Raw genomic sequence first — 16,972 nt, 5'->3', positions numbered from 1 at the left:
TATCTGCTTCTCACTGATATTTCAATGGAAAATATTCCTATGGGTGCATATCCCACTTACCATGGTGACCCAAGCTATAGGACGTTTAAGGAAAATCAGCCATGGTCCTCACAAAGGTTCTGAAGGGTACCTTGCAGCAGCCAATCCAACCATGGGTCAAACCAGCTCCCAAACAAGGAAATCCATGAGCCTGGACATGGGAGAACTCACCCAGGCTAGCACCAAGAAGTTGCTTGGAACAAGGAAAACTTTTGATCACTTGATATCAGACACAAAAGCTCCCAAAAGGCAAGAAATGGAATCAGGGATCCCAACACCCCTATTTTTTCTGCTAGGTTCCAAATATATTGATTCCTAATTAGCCAACCTGATCCATTCAATGAAGAGAAGACTGGTCCCGAAACTGCCTGCCACTGGGACATGACATCCCTCCCAGAAACCAAGATTGAGAAACACATGAACAAGGGCAAGGGCAAGAAGTTCCTCCAGTACAATAAGCTGCAGCACTCCTGCATGAACACCAAGGACCAGAACTGGACTTCTCCAATTATGACACCTTGCCCATGTGGATCCATGGCAGCAAGCCCATGGACCTCAACTTCCAGATCCCAGGGAATCCAATGTAGGTGAACTAACCACTCTTCCTGTCTAGTGGGTACTGGAGTGACATCAGGGTGCCAATTTTGGACAGTGTCCAATAAGTGAGAAGTACCCACTGTCTATAGTGGTGTCATCCTGGGAATTAAAGACAATTTAACAAGAGATTTGGTTTGCATTCTTATAGCAAAAGGTTTGCATTGCAGTACTGCCAAGGACTTTGCCCATGCCAAACAGCCATTTGCTGCTTGTTTGGCATTGGCAACAGAGTTCTCATAAAAACTTCATCAGTTCATGCTAAATGAGATGCCGCTTTTGAATATTAATACTCATGAAGCTGGAACTGGGCAATATGGAGAAAGAATGCTTTCCAACCTCTTTAGTAAGGTTGGAGGATATCTAGAAATGAGGATTACTGATATTCCTTCTCATCAAGCTGCAGCTGAGGAGTGCATTGGTTGTATTAAACTAGAAAGAAAACGAATACCTTACACTACAAGGTCCCACATTTCAGCTTCAGAGTAATCCATATAAAGCCTGGACAGCCTCCAGCAGCTACATACACAAAAAACCTTCAGACCCCAAAGAAAGCAGATGGACTGAACCTCATGTGGCTGGCCAAGACCATTCACTTCCAAATCAGTAAACCTGAGTTGCCCTCCTGCACTTTGCAGTTTATAAGGAAGATATGCTTAGTGGCCAGAACTTCTTGGCTCAGCCCACACTCCCAGCCAAAGGCCTAAAGACATGGTACAGAGCTGTGCCTTTGAAGAACAACTACAGTGAGGACCTGGTCTCACAGGTTGGAGCCTGTATTCCAATAGCAAATGCTAGAAAAAATACAAGTTCTTCTTCTTACTGTTTAGCTACTTTGGTAAAATATACCATGGATGAATCTGTCCAACAAATTCCCCAATGAATATCTAGCAGAAGCCAGTGTTTCTGGCTAACAACTTGTGAAAGTTCCCACTGTGTATAACCTCCTGGATGGGGGTTCTCTCAAGGTCCTTCCAGGAGCCATCTTGTGGGATCTCCATTGTCACATTTTTAATGACAGTGGTCTTTCTCGCAGGTTGCTGATTCATCTCTTTATTTCCTAATCTAGCTTGCTTCAACTCCCCCTGAGAGTTTACACCTTCATTTTTAAAGGGGTGCTGAACAATGATGGTCATTCTTCTGTAGCTACTTTCTGCTGGTTAGGGGCATTAGGCCATACCTGACAAGGTGTAAAACCCTCCAGTCATTCTATCATGGTTGGAGGAAGGCAAATCTGGAACCCTGGATGAAGATGGATGAAATTCCTGTACGGCTAGCAAAATGTTGATTCTGGAAGAAATAGACTTAATTAGAATTTTGAGGATATAAGTTTCCACAAAAATAGAAAAATAGATAAAGACTGCATCTTCCCAAAGTTGATGGGCTTTATTTTGCAGGTTTTCATCAGAAACTGGTTTCCAGGTCCTGGGTGAGGAAAGGTTACGCAGAGACTACCTTGAAAGGGTTAACACAAAGTTGATTCCAGCCACCTCATTTGCTGTTTCCTTCCTGGTCGGAAAATGCTTAGTTCTGGCATGATGGCATGTGGGTTTGCCAGCCCTCCCCAGGGTATGAGTGGGACAGGTTTTGGAATAAGGGCTAGGAGGGAGACTGGGATTAAGCATGTTAAACACTTCCAATGCAAGATATAACATATCAAATGAACTTAACTTTTTAGTACTTTGCTTTTTTACTTCTACATCTTTACCACAGAAGTGTTAATTAACAGGTATTTTACTTTAGCAGTATAGGGAAACCAATTCTTCAGTTATTTTATGAAAACTTAAGATGCCCAATGGATTTAAGATTATCTCCCTTTACCACCATTTTAATATGCAGATTGAGGTGGTCTCCGACAGTTTCTACTGTTATGAAGCTACTTTTTGTTATTAGCATCAATTCCATTTCTGTTTAATAATGACTTACTGGAATTAGCCATTCAAATATTTTGGTTTAAACATTGCTTCTACAAACTTCTTAAATATATCCATAACCACATAGACAATAGTCACTTTATCTCAAGACAAATTCCACCTTCACAAAACACATTCCTTTACTTGATGCTACCTTTTGCAATACCTTCTATGACTTTCAAGTTTTTTCCTAATATTTCTATTCTATTTTATGAAAACCAGCTTTCATATCTTAGGAAAAAAAACAACAAGTTAAATTTTAGTCAGCACTCCCCAAAATCTTTTACTTTTATATTTACTTAAGTCTCCCTCATTCTGCTCTGTGAAAAAAAGAATAAACTATTCATCTCAATTTAGGCATTTCAAAGAGTTTCATAATTTATGAATATAAATGCTTATTTAATTTTTAGCCATCTGAATACAGCACTTTTAAGAACTTTTGTTTGTCAATTTAATATCACCACACAGAGGCATTAAAACATACACTGACACTAAACAAACAGATAAACATGGAAGGGTTCCCTTTTCCCCTGGGGGAGGGTGCTCATGGATATTCTACTTAGGAGGGCCTTGTATCTCTCTCTTCTTGAGGTCTTGGGAGCAAAAAAGATCTAGCTATAAAATGGTGTTGTAATTCAAATCCCACTAACTGGCCACTGTTCTTTGAATTCTAGTTTGTATTGAGGACATCATACATTACACAAGCATTTCAAATCAGATAAGCCAAAGTCTCCAGTGTGCAAATATACAACCAAGAGGGGAATCCTGTGAGGTGGATTCTCCTTGTCCCATCCTGTCACTTCCTTGGAGGCCAACAACCTGTGAGGCCAAGTAGAAGTTGCCAGGGGTTGTCCCTGCTCAGAACTGAACATGCTTTCCCAACGATCTCGGAGTCCAATGACCTAGGAGGCCAGTGGAAAATGCAACACAGAGAGGTGCACACTCTCTACCCACCAAACCACCACTTCCAAACAAGCAGTAGGGGGGATGGCCCTGGGATGTTGGGACAAGGACTGAACTCAACCAACCAGGAGTCTTGCTGTGTTCTCAGTTGCAGGATGAGTTGTGCTGGTCTTGGTCATGTAGAGATCCCAGTCATGGCACCAAGTGTTGTCACCACTTTTTTTCTCTGCTTCAGATGACTTCAGAATGAAGAAATGTGACCTCAGTACAATCAAGCCTTATTTAATAATAACTCAGTACTAAACTTGAACCTGGTCAGGACGATGATGGAAATGCACCCCTGGTGATGCTGCACAAGCCCTAGCCAACGCACAAGCCTGACTTAGGCACTGGTGGAAATGCCTTCAGTGTTACGATTCAACATGGGCCAAGGCACGAGCCTGGCTGAGGTGCTGGTGGAAGCACTTTCAGTGTCACAACTCAAATCCAGGCCAAGGCACAAGCCTGGCAAGGTGCCCATGGAAGAACCTTTAGTGTTAAAACTCATGTCTGGGTCAAGGTACAAGCCTGGCCAGGGCAGTGGTGGAAGTGCATGGCTCAGCCTTGCATCTCAGCTCAGTGTTCATAGCTCTGTTTGGTGCTTGTTGTCACTGCTGTGCTCGGTAGCTTGTCTCAGTTTGGCAGCTCAACTTGATGTTCATAGCTCGATGTTCCTCTGGCCGGGGTGAAGATGGAATGCATTCTCAGAGCTTCAGAGCGGCTCTTGATATAGAGTAGATGTGTGACCACCCCTGGGGGTGTACCCCCAGTTGCAGTGTTCTGATTGGTCAATCACAGGTTCTGAGCAAGGGCATTGATTAGTGTTTGTAAACCAGATTAGCATAGTATGTGGACAGGGTATCCTAACTGGGAGATGCTGATTGGCTGACTACAAGAGGTGCTGATTGGCTGACTATCAATTAAAGCAGTGGATTCTACAGGTTGAAAAATCTCTTATCTTATTGGTGGCCTCAGGATCCCTCTTCCTAATGGTTAGTTCAGGATCCTTCTGCCTAGGAGTCCCAGGTGCAGATACCCACTCTCTCCTTTCAACTAACACCTTTTGGCAATTAAAATAATTCATTTTTATTATTCAGTACTCTTGCTTTGAGTTCTACTTTTTTTTCATTCCCTTGCATTTATAAATTTGGCCATAATGTCATGTATTTTTTATTTATATCCCTTTTAGGTATTGTATTCTTGTTTTTAAATCAATATTTGAGTTTTGTTCTAAACATGTAAAAACTATCCTTTGATTTATTGATATTTTTATTCACTACTAGTTTTTAATTTTACCCTTTTTGTTTAAAACACTTTCCTGTATTTTTTCCTGCCTTAACTATTGCCAATTTGTTGAGATTCATTGTTTCTTCTTGTGATGTACCCACTAAATAGCCTATATCTAGAGAGAGTAAATTTCAAATTATCATTGGAACTAATGTACATCATTTTTTCTAAGAATATTTGAATGCTTAACCTTTTTTATTCATTCTTCCCTTATTCTCATGCTCATCCCTGTTTTTTAAAAATAATTTTTTGTTAAAGAAGTTGCAAACTTACAAAACAATTATGCACAGCTGTGGAATTCCCATACAACATCCTTCCACCAAACACACTATATTGTTGTGGAAACTCTGCTACTGATCATGAGATAATATCTCCAGACTATTACCACTAATTATGGTCTAGAGCATATATTTGGTATATTTTTATCATACCCCCTATTATTAACACTGTACATCTTTGGCATTAATACCATATTACTGTTATCTATAGTCCATAAGTTTTTTTTTTAAATTGTAGTTTTGATTAGTTTAAAACATTTATATTGAAATATCTTACTGTACTTAAGTATTAACTCACATATTTGACTGGTTTATTTTACCACCAAACTTTCCCATACTCCTTGAATTCCCTGTTCTTATATCCAAGTTTTGCTTCGCTTGAGAAAAAGTTTTCTAAAAGGCATTCTGAGAATAATTTGTGGAAATGTTTGTACTAAATCAATGCATATCTCAAAATATTGGTTTTTTTTACTCCAAAATACTTTTAAAATTATATGTGTTGTTTTTAGGTTCATAATTATTTTTCCCTGCAAAATTGTAGATGTTCATTCACTTTTTTCTCATAGTGTTTCAGAATTGCAGTCCAGTGCCACTGTGATTTTCCTTATTTTCAGTGAACCTGTTTCCATCTCTGGAAACTTGTAAGTTTTCTTTTTATCCTTGGAGTTCAGAGTTTATACTGGAATTTCACAAGTAGCTTTTTTCCAATTATTATTGCTTGAGTTTTAGTACATAATTTGTCTGAAAAAAAAGATTCTTCAGTTCAAGGATATACATCTTCCATTAACATTTTTTATTTTAACTTCTTCTATTCTCTTATCTTCCATTCTTAAATCTTATTCAAAGGGATATCAAATCATATACATATATATATATAGCCTCAGTGTCTTGCATTTCTTAAATTTCCAATATTTCAAAGGATATATATATTTATATATATATACACACTCTCAAGTCTTAAATTTCTTTCATAATTCATATCTATTATCTATTCATTTATATTCTGGCATATTTATTGAACTGGATTTGCAAAATCATTAACTCATCTGTTCATAACTTATGCAAACATGAGCAATCATAGGTTAATTCCCAAGAATGAATTTGAGCTTTCTAGTTTCTGAGGGCAGGTTCACCCCCATTCCTGTGGGTACAAATGTAGGACTCTGCATTTACATCTTACATTCTGAGGTGGACTCCTCTGGTGACAATGTGTCCAATCTCCTCATCCCAGGCTCCCAGCCAGCAAAGGAGCAATGGGCAGTACTATGACTTTGGACATGCTTCATGCACACTAACAGGGACCTACTCAAGCGTGCTGTACATGTTTTGCCTAGTGCCCAGGGCCTTCTCTGATGCCATGGGAACCCACTCGGCACACAGACAAGTGCCTCTTAGAAGTGCAAGCGATTTAATGACCAAGGGGCAACTTTCAAACAGTGGAGGATGGTTATGTTCTGGTCACTCCTTTTTCAGATGAAAATAGCCTGCAGGTTGGGCTCTCCGTCCTTGCACACAGCATGGCTAATGCAATCTAATATTAGCTCTCTTCCTTATCTGTCTCACACTTCCTGTTATCTCCCTCATACTTCCTGATATCACATCCCAAATCAAAGATTTTTACCCAATTCCTTATCTCAAGCTCTGCTTTCAGGGAAACCTAAACTACGAGAACTGGTTCTGGTAGTGGCCCTAGAAAAAAGGCCCTTAGAAGAGAATTTGAGAAATCAATCTCTCACCAGTCAGATTGAGAAGGCCTCCATTGCTGGGGGTGAATGAGGTAGTGGTAACTCTTGGCATGCTGCAACATCATCATGATATGCTTGGCATGTTGTAATGTCACAGTGACCAATAGTCTTACCTGCTGTGACTTTGGGTGAAGACACAGGAGAAGGAGAAGCATTGGAGTCTGGGATGTATCTACCCTTAACAGGTATGGGAGAAATGGTAATTAGATAATTGCCAAGTTGACTGGATTTTATTGGCTGTCCTGGAAGTCTTTAAGAAAGAATAACCTCCTATTTCTAAGTTGGCTAACACTTTCTATGATGCCAACATCACCCTAATACCAAAGCCAAACAAAGACACCACAAGGAAGGAAAACTATAGCCCAGTCTCTATAATGAAACTAAATGCTAAAGTGTGGGAGGGGTATGTGGGAACCTCTTGTATTTTTTAATGTAACATTTTTTTGTGATCTATGTATCTTCAAAAAAATACAATAAAAAAAATCTTCAACAAAATAGTTGGTAAACTCATTCAACAACACGTCAAACAATTTATACCCCATAAGCAAGTGGGTTGCATCCCTGGTTTGGAAGGATGGATCAACATAAGAAAATCAATTAACATAATATACCACATAAAGAGATTGAAGAAAAAAATCACATCACCATCTCTATAAATGCAGAAAAAGCATTTGACATAATGCAACAAATTTTCCTGATAAAAGCACAACAAAAGTTCGGAATAGGAGGAAATTTCCTCAACATGATAAAGAGTATATATGAAACCCCACAGCCAACATCATATTCAATGGAAAATCTTTAAAACATTCCTGTTAAGATCAGGAACAAGACAAGGATGCCCACTTTCACTGCCCCTATTTAGCATTGTGTTAGAAGTATTTGCCGTAGCACTTGGGCAAAAAAAAAAAAAAAGATATGAAAGGCATCCAAATTTGAAAGGAAGAAAAAATTTCACAATTTGAAGATGATATGATCCTGTACATAGAAAGTCCTGAGAAATCTACAACAAAGCTTCTAGAGTTATAAATGAGCTCAGAAAAATCTCAGGTTATAAGATGAATGTGCAAAAGTAAGTGGCATTTCTGTACACCAACAATGAACAATCTGAAGATGAAATCAAGGAAAAAATTCCATTTACAATATCAACCAAAAGAATCAAATATCTAGGAATAAATTTAACTAAAGATGTAAATGACTTGTGTACAGAAAATTACAAATCTTTGTTAAAAGAAATAAAGAAGACTTAAATGAATGAAAGAATAACCCCTCTTCATGGATAGGAAGACTAAACCTCATTAAGATGTCTAACTTACCCGAACTGATCTACAGATTTAATGCAATCCCAAAAAATGTCATCACAGAATTTTTTACTCAATTGGATGAATCTTGAAGACTTCATGTTGAGTGAAGCGAGCCAGACATTGAAGGGCATATATTATATGACCTCACTGATATGAATTAAGCAAATTGAGCAGTCTCACAGAAATAGTCTGGAAGATTGGTTTTCAGCAAATAGAAAGGGAGTAGAAGGCTCTGAGCCAATGCTCATATGGCAAAATCTATGCTAAGTTGGAAGTGTGTAGTTTATGCAGTGGAAGGGCATGACAGTGATGTAGTGATACTATTGGGTTAGGGAGTGCAGGTATGTCAAGGTGGTAGTGTGGAGGGGGCATTGAACTGTCCATGTGACTTGGGTGAAGGGTTGGGGGAGGAAGCAAGTGAACACTGGGATTGGTGAGCATATGACTGAAGCTACACTGTTGGGAATGTTCTATTGGTTACTGGTTTAGGGTGTTGGATGTGGGAGGCATTTGGGACAGGGCACAATATGAGTTAATGTCTAGGGACTGTGTGAATGATCACCTTGACATAGTGTGATATATCAATGGGTGGAGACCTTTATAATGAGCAGGAAGGTGCTGGACTCCCATCCTGAGGAGGCCTGCTATGTTCTCAAATATAGATGCCCAGGTCTCTCGAGAGCACGGGCAGTACCCAATAGGGGAGGACAGACTAGAATGTCAAGACCTCAGTGTTTTTGCAAGTAACTATGAATCTGATCCTGTAAAGAGTAAAGCCTGGTGGTTGCTGAGGATTCCAGGGGGAGTGGAAGGGAGGAATAGAATAGATGGAAGATGCGGCATTTTGAGGGTATTGGAGGTGTTCTGCATGATCTTGCATTGATGGATACAGGCCATGTTAAGTTTCATAAAAATTTATAAAAATACATCATAAAAAATGTAAACCATAATATAAACCACTGACTATGGTTGGTGGTAGATACGTTTCAGTATTTGTCAATCAATTATAACAAATGTACCATCTGCATGTAAAATGTTATTAATAGAGGGAAGGTGAAAAGGGGAAGTATGTTGGACATACGGGAGTCTCATATATTCCATATATGACATTGCTGTAACCTAAAACCTTTTTGAAGATAAAATGAAAAAAGTAAGACATTAGAGAATAAATGGAAGAAAATGTCACTGTACATACAGACAACAGTTCTTACAGTGGTGAAAGGCAAATGTAAAAATATTTAATTTTTCATTAATTTTATTATTATAAATTTTTATTTAAAAAATTGTGTACTTTATTTCCTATTTTTAAAGCTATCATTATTATTTCATTTTCTCATAGATTGTATTTTGCTATTTTATTGGCTTCAATTTTGAAGATGTTTTGGATCACAGAAGGGTTACAATTGTGACAGTGAAGGACCATCTGTGTGGGGTGTCAGTGAAGGAGCATATATGGGCATATATATAAGGCATATAAATATGTTCATATGTTCATGGGGCATTGTCATGGTGGGTGGAGGTTCACACAATAACATAAACAATATTGAATTCCCTTCCTGGCAAGCTCTGTTGCATTCTCTGATGGAACAGTCAGAATCCCCCAAGTGTAGAGGCAATGGCTAGTTAAGGAGGATGGTCCATTGATGGGCCCTTGATATTGATGCCTGTGTTTATGAACACTTACTCTTGAAATTGCAACTTAGATTAGTGTGGTGCAATGACAAAGAGTTACATCCTGAGAGCCTCCTTGTTGCACAAATGTGACCTCTCTAAGTCAAACTTAGGATATAAATGCAATACCTTCCCCCCAGCACAGGACATGACACCAAGGGATGAGCCTTCCTGGTATCAAGGGATTACTACCAAGCACCAATTAGCAATGCAACTGTAAAAAGACCTTGACCAAAGAGGAAAAAGGTAAAGACATATGAGTTTGTTTGGCTAAGAGATATCAAAATGAGTTAGGTGGTCATTCCAGAAGTCTGGCTTATGCACATCTCAGCAGGATCTCACTGACTGCCAAATTAGACACTGCCCCAAATAGTGGGTCTCTTGAGTGCTCTGGAGACACTCAGGCACTAGGTCAGGACAGATAGCTGATGATTTTGGTGCCTTGCCAGTGAGACTTCCTTTGGGGTTTGTTCTCCGCAGTGTGACAGAATTGGACTCAGTTGTGATTTCCCTACATGTTGTTCTTCAATCCCTTCTATTTGAACCCACAGTTGGTGCTGGAGTTGGCATATGTACCCAAGAGACTTGTTTTAGAACCACCAAAATTTCTCCTTTAATCCAGATGTATTTCTGATGATTTTGTAAGTATTGCCAAATTTTACTGTTCCTGCTCCCTACTTCCTTTCTGAGATTGTATTTGTCTTTGCATTATGCCTTCCAGTAATGGAAGACCTAAACATGGCCAATTGGTGGATTCACCTGTTCTCTAAAAGAGAGAATTATCACATGCAAATATGTCATTTTGGAGGATTAGGAAAGACAATAGGCAAAAAAAAATATTTTTACTGATGGTTTGAAGAGAAATAAAGTACTGATCACAAAAACATAATGACACAGCAAGCATCTAAATGAAATATAAATAAGTAAAACCTCCTAGCTCAATGTGATCACCATTACATGCTTTCCTCCCAATTTGTTTAGGGCCTCATTTTCTGTCCTGAGCAAACTCCCTAAGGTATTTCAGCCCTCCCTTCCCCCAAGGGCTCCGGTTCAGTCCTCTGCTTCTCTCTGTGATTTCAATCGCATTTCCAGTGCCAGCAGCTCTCCTGCTCCCCATTCTGGAGGAATGTGAGGATTCTACTCAGCTTTCACCTGTTCCTGTCTGTTATGTGCACATAACTCTGGAAGAAATGAAGTTTACATCTCCTTGAATTTTTCCAACTGAAGATCTATTTTATTATTTACCATGAAATAATGTATAGTTGCAGCTGAAAGGCTAAAATGAAATTATATATGATGGAAGGAGTTACAAATCTTACAGCCATTTCTATTCATTCTCATGTATGTCTTCCAATGTCAAGTTTCGCAAATTCAGTTTTTCCTACTCCGAAGAAGGTAGTTCACCCTGAGGTAAGATGTGTCAATATTTTTCCTTATTTTATCTTTTTCTTAAGTCTATCTAAAAGTGTGCTCTATTATTATGCTTTGAAATTCTGTGTAATTCAACCACTGTAGTCATCTCATAAACCTTGCAAAATAGACTGAAGAAATTTGGGTGCACTTAGGTCTTAAAACTAAATATCTGGCAACTTCCACAGTCTGCAGAAAATCGGATTGGTTATTTGATTTTTAGTATTGTTCCTCTTTTACTTTAGTTCCATTGTTGTATGTAGTTCTTCTTGTTGTGTATAATTTGGGGAAATTGGGTGTAAAAGAAGGAGTTATTTTTAAATTCTGAGCCTTGGCTTTGGCATTGCTAAGTGTGCTGAAAGCAAGTTATTTAATCTCACTGAGTCACAGTAGCAATGAAATGTAGATCGTACCTCTTTATCTGGATTTTAGTAAGAATAGAAGCATTCCTTCAGACACTGAATGGTGCCTGTCCCATGTTAGTCAAGCACTGGTTAGGTTGGAGGCTTTGCTGTGTTCATTCAGATGTTTGGAGAAGGGAAAATGTCACCCATTGTCATCACCATACATCACAAGTTAACCATAATCTTAAAATCTTGAATCAAAGCATGGACTATCTGTGGTAGTTATTTGTGGAAATAAGCAGCATAAATGATAAAGAGGCAATCCAAAAAAGTGATCTGAAGATGTTATTAGAACAAGCAGAATCTCTACAGGTCAATTGCAGATTTAGGTAAAACTCATAACTTTGTATGTTAATTTGCTCAACATTTTGAATCTGAAATAAACAAAATTGAATTCAAAGCATTTTATTATTAAAATATTTATGAAGGTAGGTTAGCAGGTAAGAAAAAGGAGAGGGATTGAAATGTATTAAACTCTTAGTTTTCCATACTCTATGGTCATAATTTTACATATCTTATGGCATTTAAATGTAATGATTTACTTCATAAAGTCAATCAAACAAAACTATTGAAAACAGAGGAACTTCTTTTTACAATCACATAATCTCTGTAATGGCTTCCTTAGGACACTGTATTCCTAAGTATTCCATTTAACTGACTGTAAATTATACTTGGTTCTGATATTTGCAGTGTAAGTAGTCTACATTCAGTTCAGTTCAAATGGGAGTCTTCAATAAGTATCTATTGACTGTTCTCCTCTTTTATGTAATTTAGGTAATTAAAACTAAGTGAATCATGAATTGGGCAAATGAGAGCTCCTCAAAAGAGTTCATACTTCTCGGCTTCTCGGACAGGCCCTGGCTGCAGATGCCCCTTCTTGTGGTTCTGTTGACATCCTACACATTCACCATCTTTGGAAATGTGTCCATCATGATGGCATGCATTCAGGACCCCAAACTTCATAAACCCATGTACTTCTTTCTCACTAATCTTTCCATCTTGGATCTATGTTATACCACAAGCACTGTCCCTCATATGCTGGCAAATATTTGTCGGAATAAAAAGACCATCAGCTATGGTGGCTGTGTGGCCCAACTCATCATCTTCCTGGCCCTGGGGGCCACCGAGTGCCTCCTCCTGACTGTTATGTCCTTTGACAGGTTTGTGGCAATCTGCCTACCCCTCCGCTACGTAGTCGTCATGAGTCCTGGGTTCTGCCTAAAGACGGCCGCTTTCTCATGGCTCTCTGGTTTCAGTAACTCGGTGTTGCAATCTTCTTTGACCCTTAGCATGCCACGCTGTGGTCATCAGGAAGTGGACCACTTCTTCTGTGAGGTCCCTGCCCTTCTCAAGTTGTCCTGTGCTGACACAAAGCCTATTGAAGCTGAGCTCTTTTTCTTTAGTGTATTAATTTCTGCTAATCCCAGTGACATTGATCCTCATCTCCTATGGCTTCATAGTTCAAGCGGTATTGAGAATCAGATCAGCAGAAGGACGGAGAAAAGCCTTTGGGACATGTGGGTCCCACATGGTTGTGGTGTCTCTCTTCTTTGGAACAGCCATCTACATATATCTACAACCACCTTCATCCACCTCTGAGGACTGGGGAAAAATGGTTTCCCTCTTCTATGGAATCATCACACCCATGTTGAACCCTCTCATCTATAGCCTGAGAAATAAGGATATTAAGGCATCCTTCAAAAGGGCCCTGTCAAGACCATTTTCTGCAAGAAATAATTAATCCATGATGACGAGAATCATCTGAGCCTCTCTACCTTCAGATGGTAATAACTTTGAACTAATTTTCTCATTTTCCAGTTTCTCATTATTTGTTTGAATTCTACTGAGAGTTTAAAAAAAAAATATTTCTCTGTTCGGGAAGCAATACTGAGACCAAAAGATCTCTTTTCTAAACTAAAAGTATTTCTGCTTTCTAGAGGTTGCCTAAAGCACTTTGTTCGTTTTCACCAAGATATGATATTTCCCTTCAGTCAATGTCAGACTAGTCAGGAGTCTCAGCATTTTACCTTCCCATTATATATTATTTGTTCTAGAATAATCTTATGCACCACCTTAGGTAAGTATTTACATATTTTATGATTAAATATCCAGTAATCCCAAGCCAAAACATCTTCCATCAACATTCAAGTCCTCAACCACTTCACATCTTCCTATCCCTTGATAAAATCCATCCTCCATCCTTCTAGGACTGCTCAAATTATGTTGACTGGATCAAATACAACTAGTTTTAAAGTAACTAAATGAGCACATCTTGTACTAGAAGCTTAGAAGGCTAGTTAAGTTTCATTTCCAAATCTGTTCAATTCTTCTCTTTTTTCCTTATAGACAGCATTTCTCCTTTTTTTCCCCTCTTCTGTCAAATTATTTATTTGTCCCAAGTTCTGCCACAAGCATCTCCTCTAAATTATAAGGCTAATTATTTATAGGAATATCAATGGCATTTTTTTTTCTAAAATTGGTCTGAATTAATTATTTTTGGTTACTCATTTAGCAAACATTTATTATTCACTATATATTATTACACCCAAGGACAAACAATTACAATTGAATTTACTGAATTCAATTGTACCGAATTGAAATTTACTGAAGAAATTTTCTAGTAATCAGGAGAGGTAGATTTTTTTTTAAGTTGACAAATGCCATGTGCAGGTGGAGGTGAGGGATTCTATGGGGACACATGAGGAGCACTGCATGAAAGTACTGTGATAGGAGAGCTGTCCTTATTGATTTTTCTGGGGGAAATAATTCTCGAACTGAGACACCTAAGTAATTATCTGGAGATAGCCATTTAAGGGCAAAGAAAAGGAAACATTTTAGGCAAAAGTGGGATTACATAACAAAGCTTGTCAGAAATTTATGAGTAACTTAGTATGGTTAAAACAGTGCACATGAGACATACAAGATGGTGCCAACAGGTTAGACAAAATGCTTGAACTTTACCCAGTAAGTAGGGGAGAATAATAACTGAATTTTAGCACAAGAGGTAGCATCAGAAGAAAATAACTAAAAACCTAAGAGCAAAATGAGGGAAAAAAATCTATCTATTTATCTATCTATATATATGGTTGTTGTTTTGTTTAAAACTTTATTACCCCCTTTCTGTTGTTTGCACTCACTGTCTGCTGTGTCCATTCACTGTGTGTTCTTCCCTGTCTGTTTGTCTTTTTTTTCTTCTCCACTTTCTCTTTAGGAGGCACCAGGAACTGATCCCAAGACCTCTGAGGTGGGAGAGAGGTAGTCAACTGCCTGAGCCACCTCAGTTCCCTGGTCTGCTGCACCCTTCACTGTGTCTCCTCTGCATCTCCCTTTGTTGGGTCATCTTGCTGAACCAGCTCATTGTGGCACAGGCTACCAACTCTCCAAGGCCAGGCCAGGTTGCCTTTCAATAGGAGACCCCAGAAATCAAATGCAGGGCTTCCCCTGTGGTAGACGGGAGCTTAATCACTTGAGCCACATCTGTTTCCCTCATATATTTTAATTACATATTTACTGAATGTGACATTGCAAATCAATCAGAAACAATCACTTTACGTGGTGTTCAAAAAGCTGATTGTCTTGAAAACAAATTCATAAGAAATGCAAGGTACCAAAAACAAACAAAAATAAATGAGATGTCTTTTTCTTCAAGTCTATATATACCAATGCCACCTCTCATTGGATGTATGAAAAGCACTTGATAAATGTCTTATCACTAGACTGCTAGGTCCTTGAGCATAGGAACAAAGTTGATTTGGCTCATCAAGACACTCCCACAATTAGTTGTAGGGGAAGAAAATGTAAACACAAGGTATTGAAACTGAATAGTTATAGTTATTGTGGATAGTTTTACTTCTTCATTTAGCTAAATCAAAAAATGCAAGTTTCCATTTATTCCATGGAAAGAATTTTCAAAGATATGAAACCATACTGTAGGGCAAAGGATAATGGTGGTATGACTCAATTTTACCAACCTCTCTGCCACTTTAAAACAAGAGTTCTCTTTCTTCTTGTTTGCAATGACATCTTAAGCATTTCTTTCTAAGGCCTAAGGGAAATACCCTTAGCATCTATATTTCTAGTCTGTTCAAGTTAGCTAGAACTTTTTTATTAAGCATCTCACACTTCTTCACAAATATACTCTTTAGCCATTTAAGAAGTCTTTTTTAGTATTTTTGGTATTTGTAACTGCAACACCCTACCCTCAGTACCAATTTTGGTTTTAGTTTGCTAAAAGATGTGAAAACAATACACCAGAAATGGGTCAGCATTTACATGGGGAATGAAATTCTGTGGTGGGCTATAAACTTAAATGCTCTAGCACCAAAGAAATTGCATATCTCTGTACAAATAAAAATTCAATGATTGTCACATGTTGTTATTTATAATCTTTTTTTCTTTTAAAAATAATAAGGTGCTTTGCCTATATTTTAGTAAAAACAAACAGATTGATGGAAAACAGCACATCATTAAATTCAAAATATTTGAAGTTCACCAAATTGACATAGTAGCTTTTTCCTCTTTCCTGTCAATGAAGTTTTATACCATTTTCAATTGCATTATATGCTAAGAATATTCCAAGATTTTTAAAAAACTTGTTTATAACACCTGCAAATTATATTTTACCATAAAGACATACCAAAATGTATTTAATCATTTTCTACTGTAGAAGGATTGCATTGTTTTCTTGTTCTGTTCATTCTAAATACTACTGCAAAGAATTTATTTAACATATATGGATGTGCTATGTTCCAAGTGCCAGCTGATTTTCTTAGAAATGCTATTACTGGGTAGAAGTTATAAATTTCTTAGAAGATTTAAGATGAAAATGGTATTGCCAAATTATCATACACATATTGTGTAATATTCCACATTCACATTAGTATTTGGTATAGCAGTGAGAATATCATCTTCATGAGTTTTTGCTAACTGGGATTTTCAACTTTTAGGACATTTGCCAATTATACAGGCAGAAATATTATGAACTTAACATACAGCACGGTTTCAAATTCAGGAATTTAACATTATTATGTCACTGCTATCTAAATTGTAGTTCATACTCAGATTTCATTGATTGTTCCAATAAAGTCCTTATAACTTTTCTTTCCTAGTCCAGGATCCATTCCAGGTGTTGGATTTTGTTTTCATGTCCTTTTTATTTAAAAAAAAAAAAAGATTGATTGATTGATCCCCCTCCCCCCCCCCCCATCTGCTCTCTGTGTCCATTCACTCTGTGTTCTTCTGTCTGCTTGTATTCTCATTGGGTGGCTCCAGGAACTGATCCTGGGACCTTCCAGAGTTGGAGAGAGGCGATCACTCTCTGATGTCACCTCAGCTCCCTGTTTTGCCATGTCTTCTTATTGTCTCTCCTCTGTGTCTCTTGTTGCATCA

The 16,972-nt window shown here is 38.0% G+C and overlaps 1 protein-coding gene across 1 annotated transcript; it reads left to right on the top strand.

Moving 5' to 3' along the window:
* Positions 1–12,379: 12,379 nt before the first annotated feature.
* On the top strand, positions 12,380–13,325 carry LOC101443749 (putative olfactory receptor 2B3). The gene is given in 2 exon segments (XM_012529099.1): positions 12,380–12,997; positions 12,999–13,325. Coding segments are annotated over 2 exon segments (945 nt in total).
* Positions 13,326–16,972: the final 3,647 nt, after the last annotated feature.

The sequence above is a fragment of the Dasypus novemcinctus genome, chromosome 22 (genome assembly GCF_030445035.2).
Source record: "Dasypus novemcinctus isolate mDasNov1 chromosome 22, mDasNov1.1.hap2, whole genome shotgun sequence".
NCBI classification, from domain to species: Eukaryota; Metazoa; Chordata; class Mammalia; order Cingulata; family Dasypodidae; genus Dasypus; species Dasypus novemcinctus.
The sequence above is the reverse complement of the archived record's forward strand: the minus strand, read 5'-3'. Positions and strand labels throughout refer to the sequence as shown.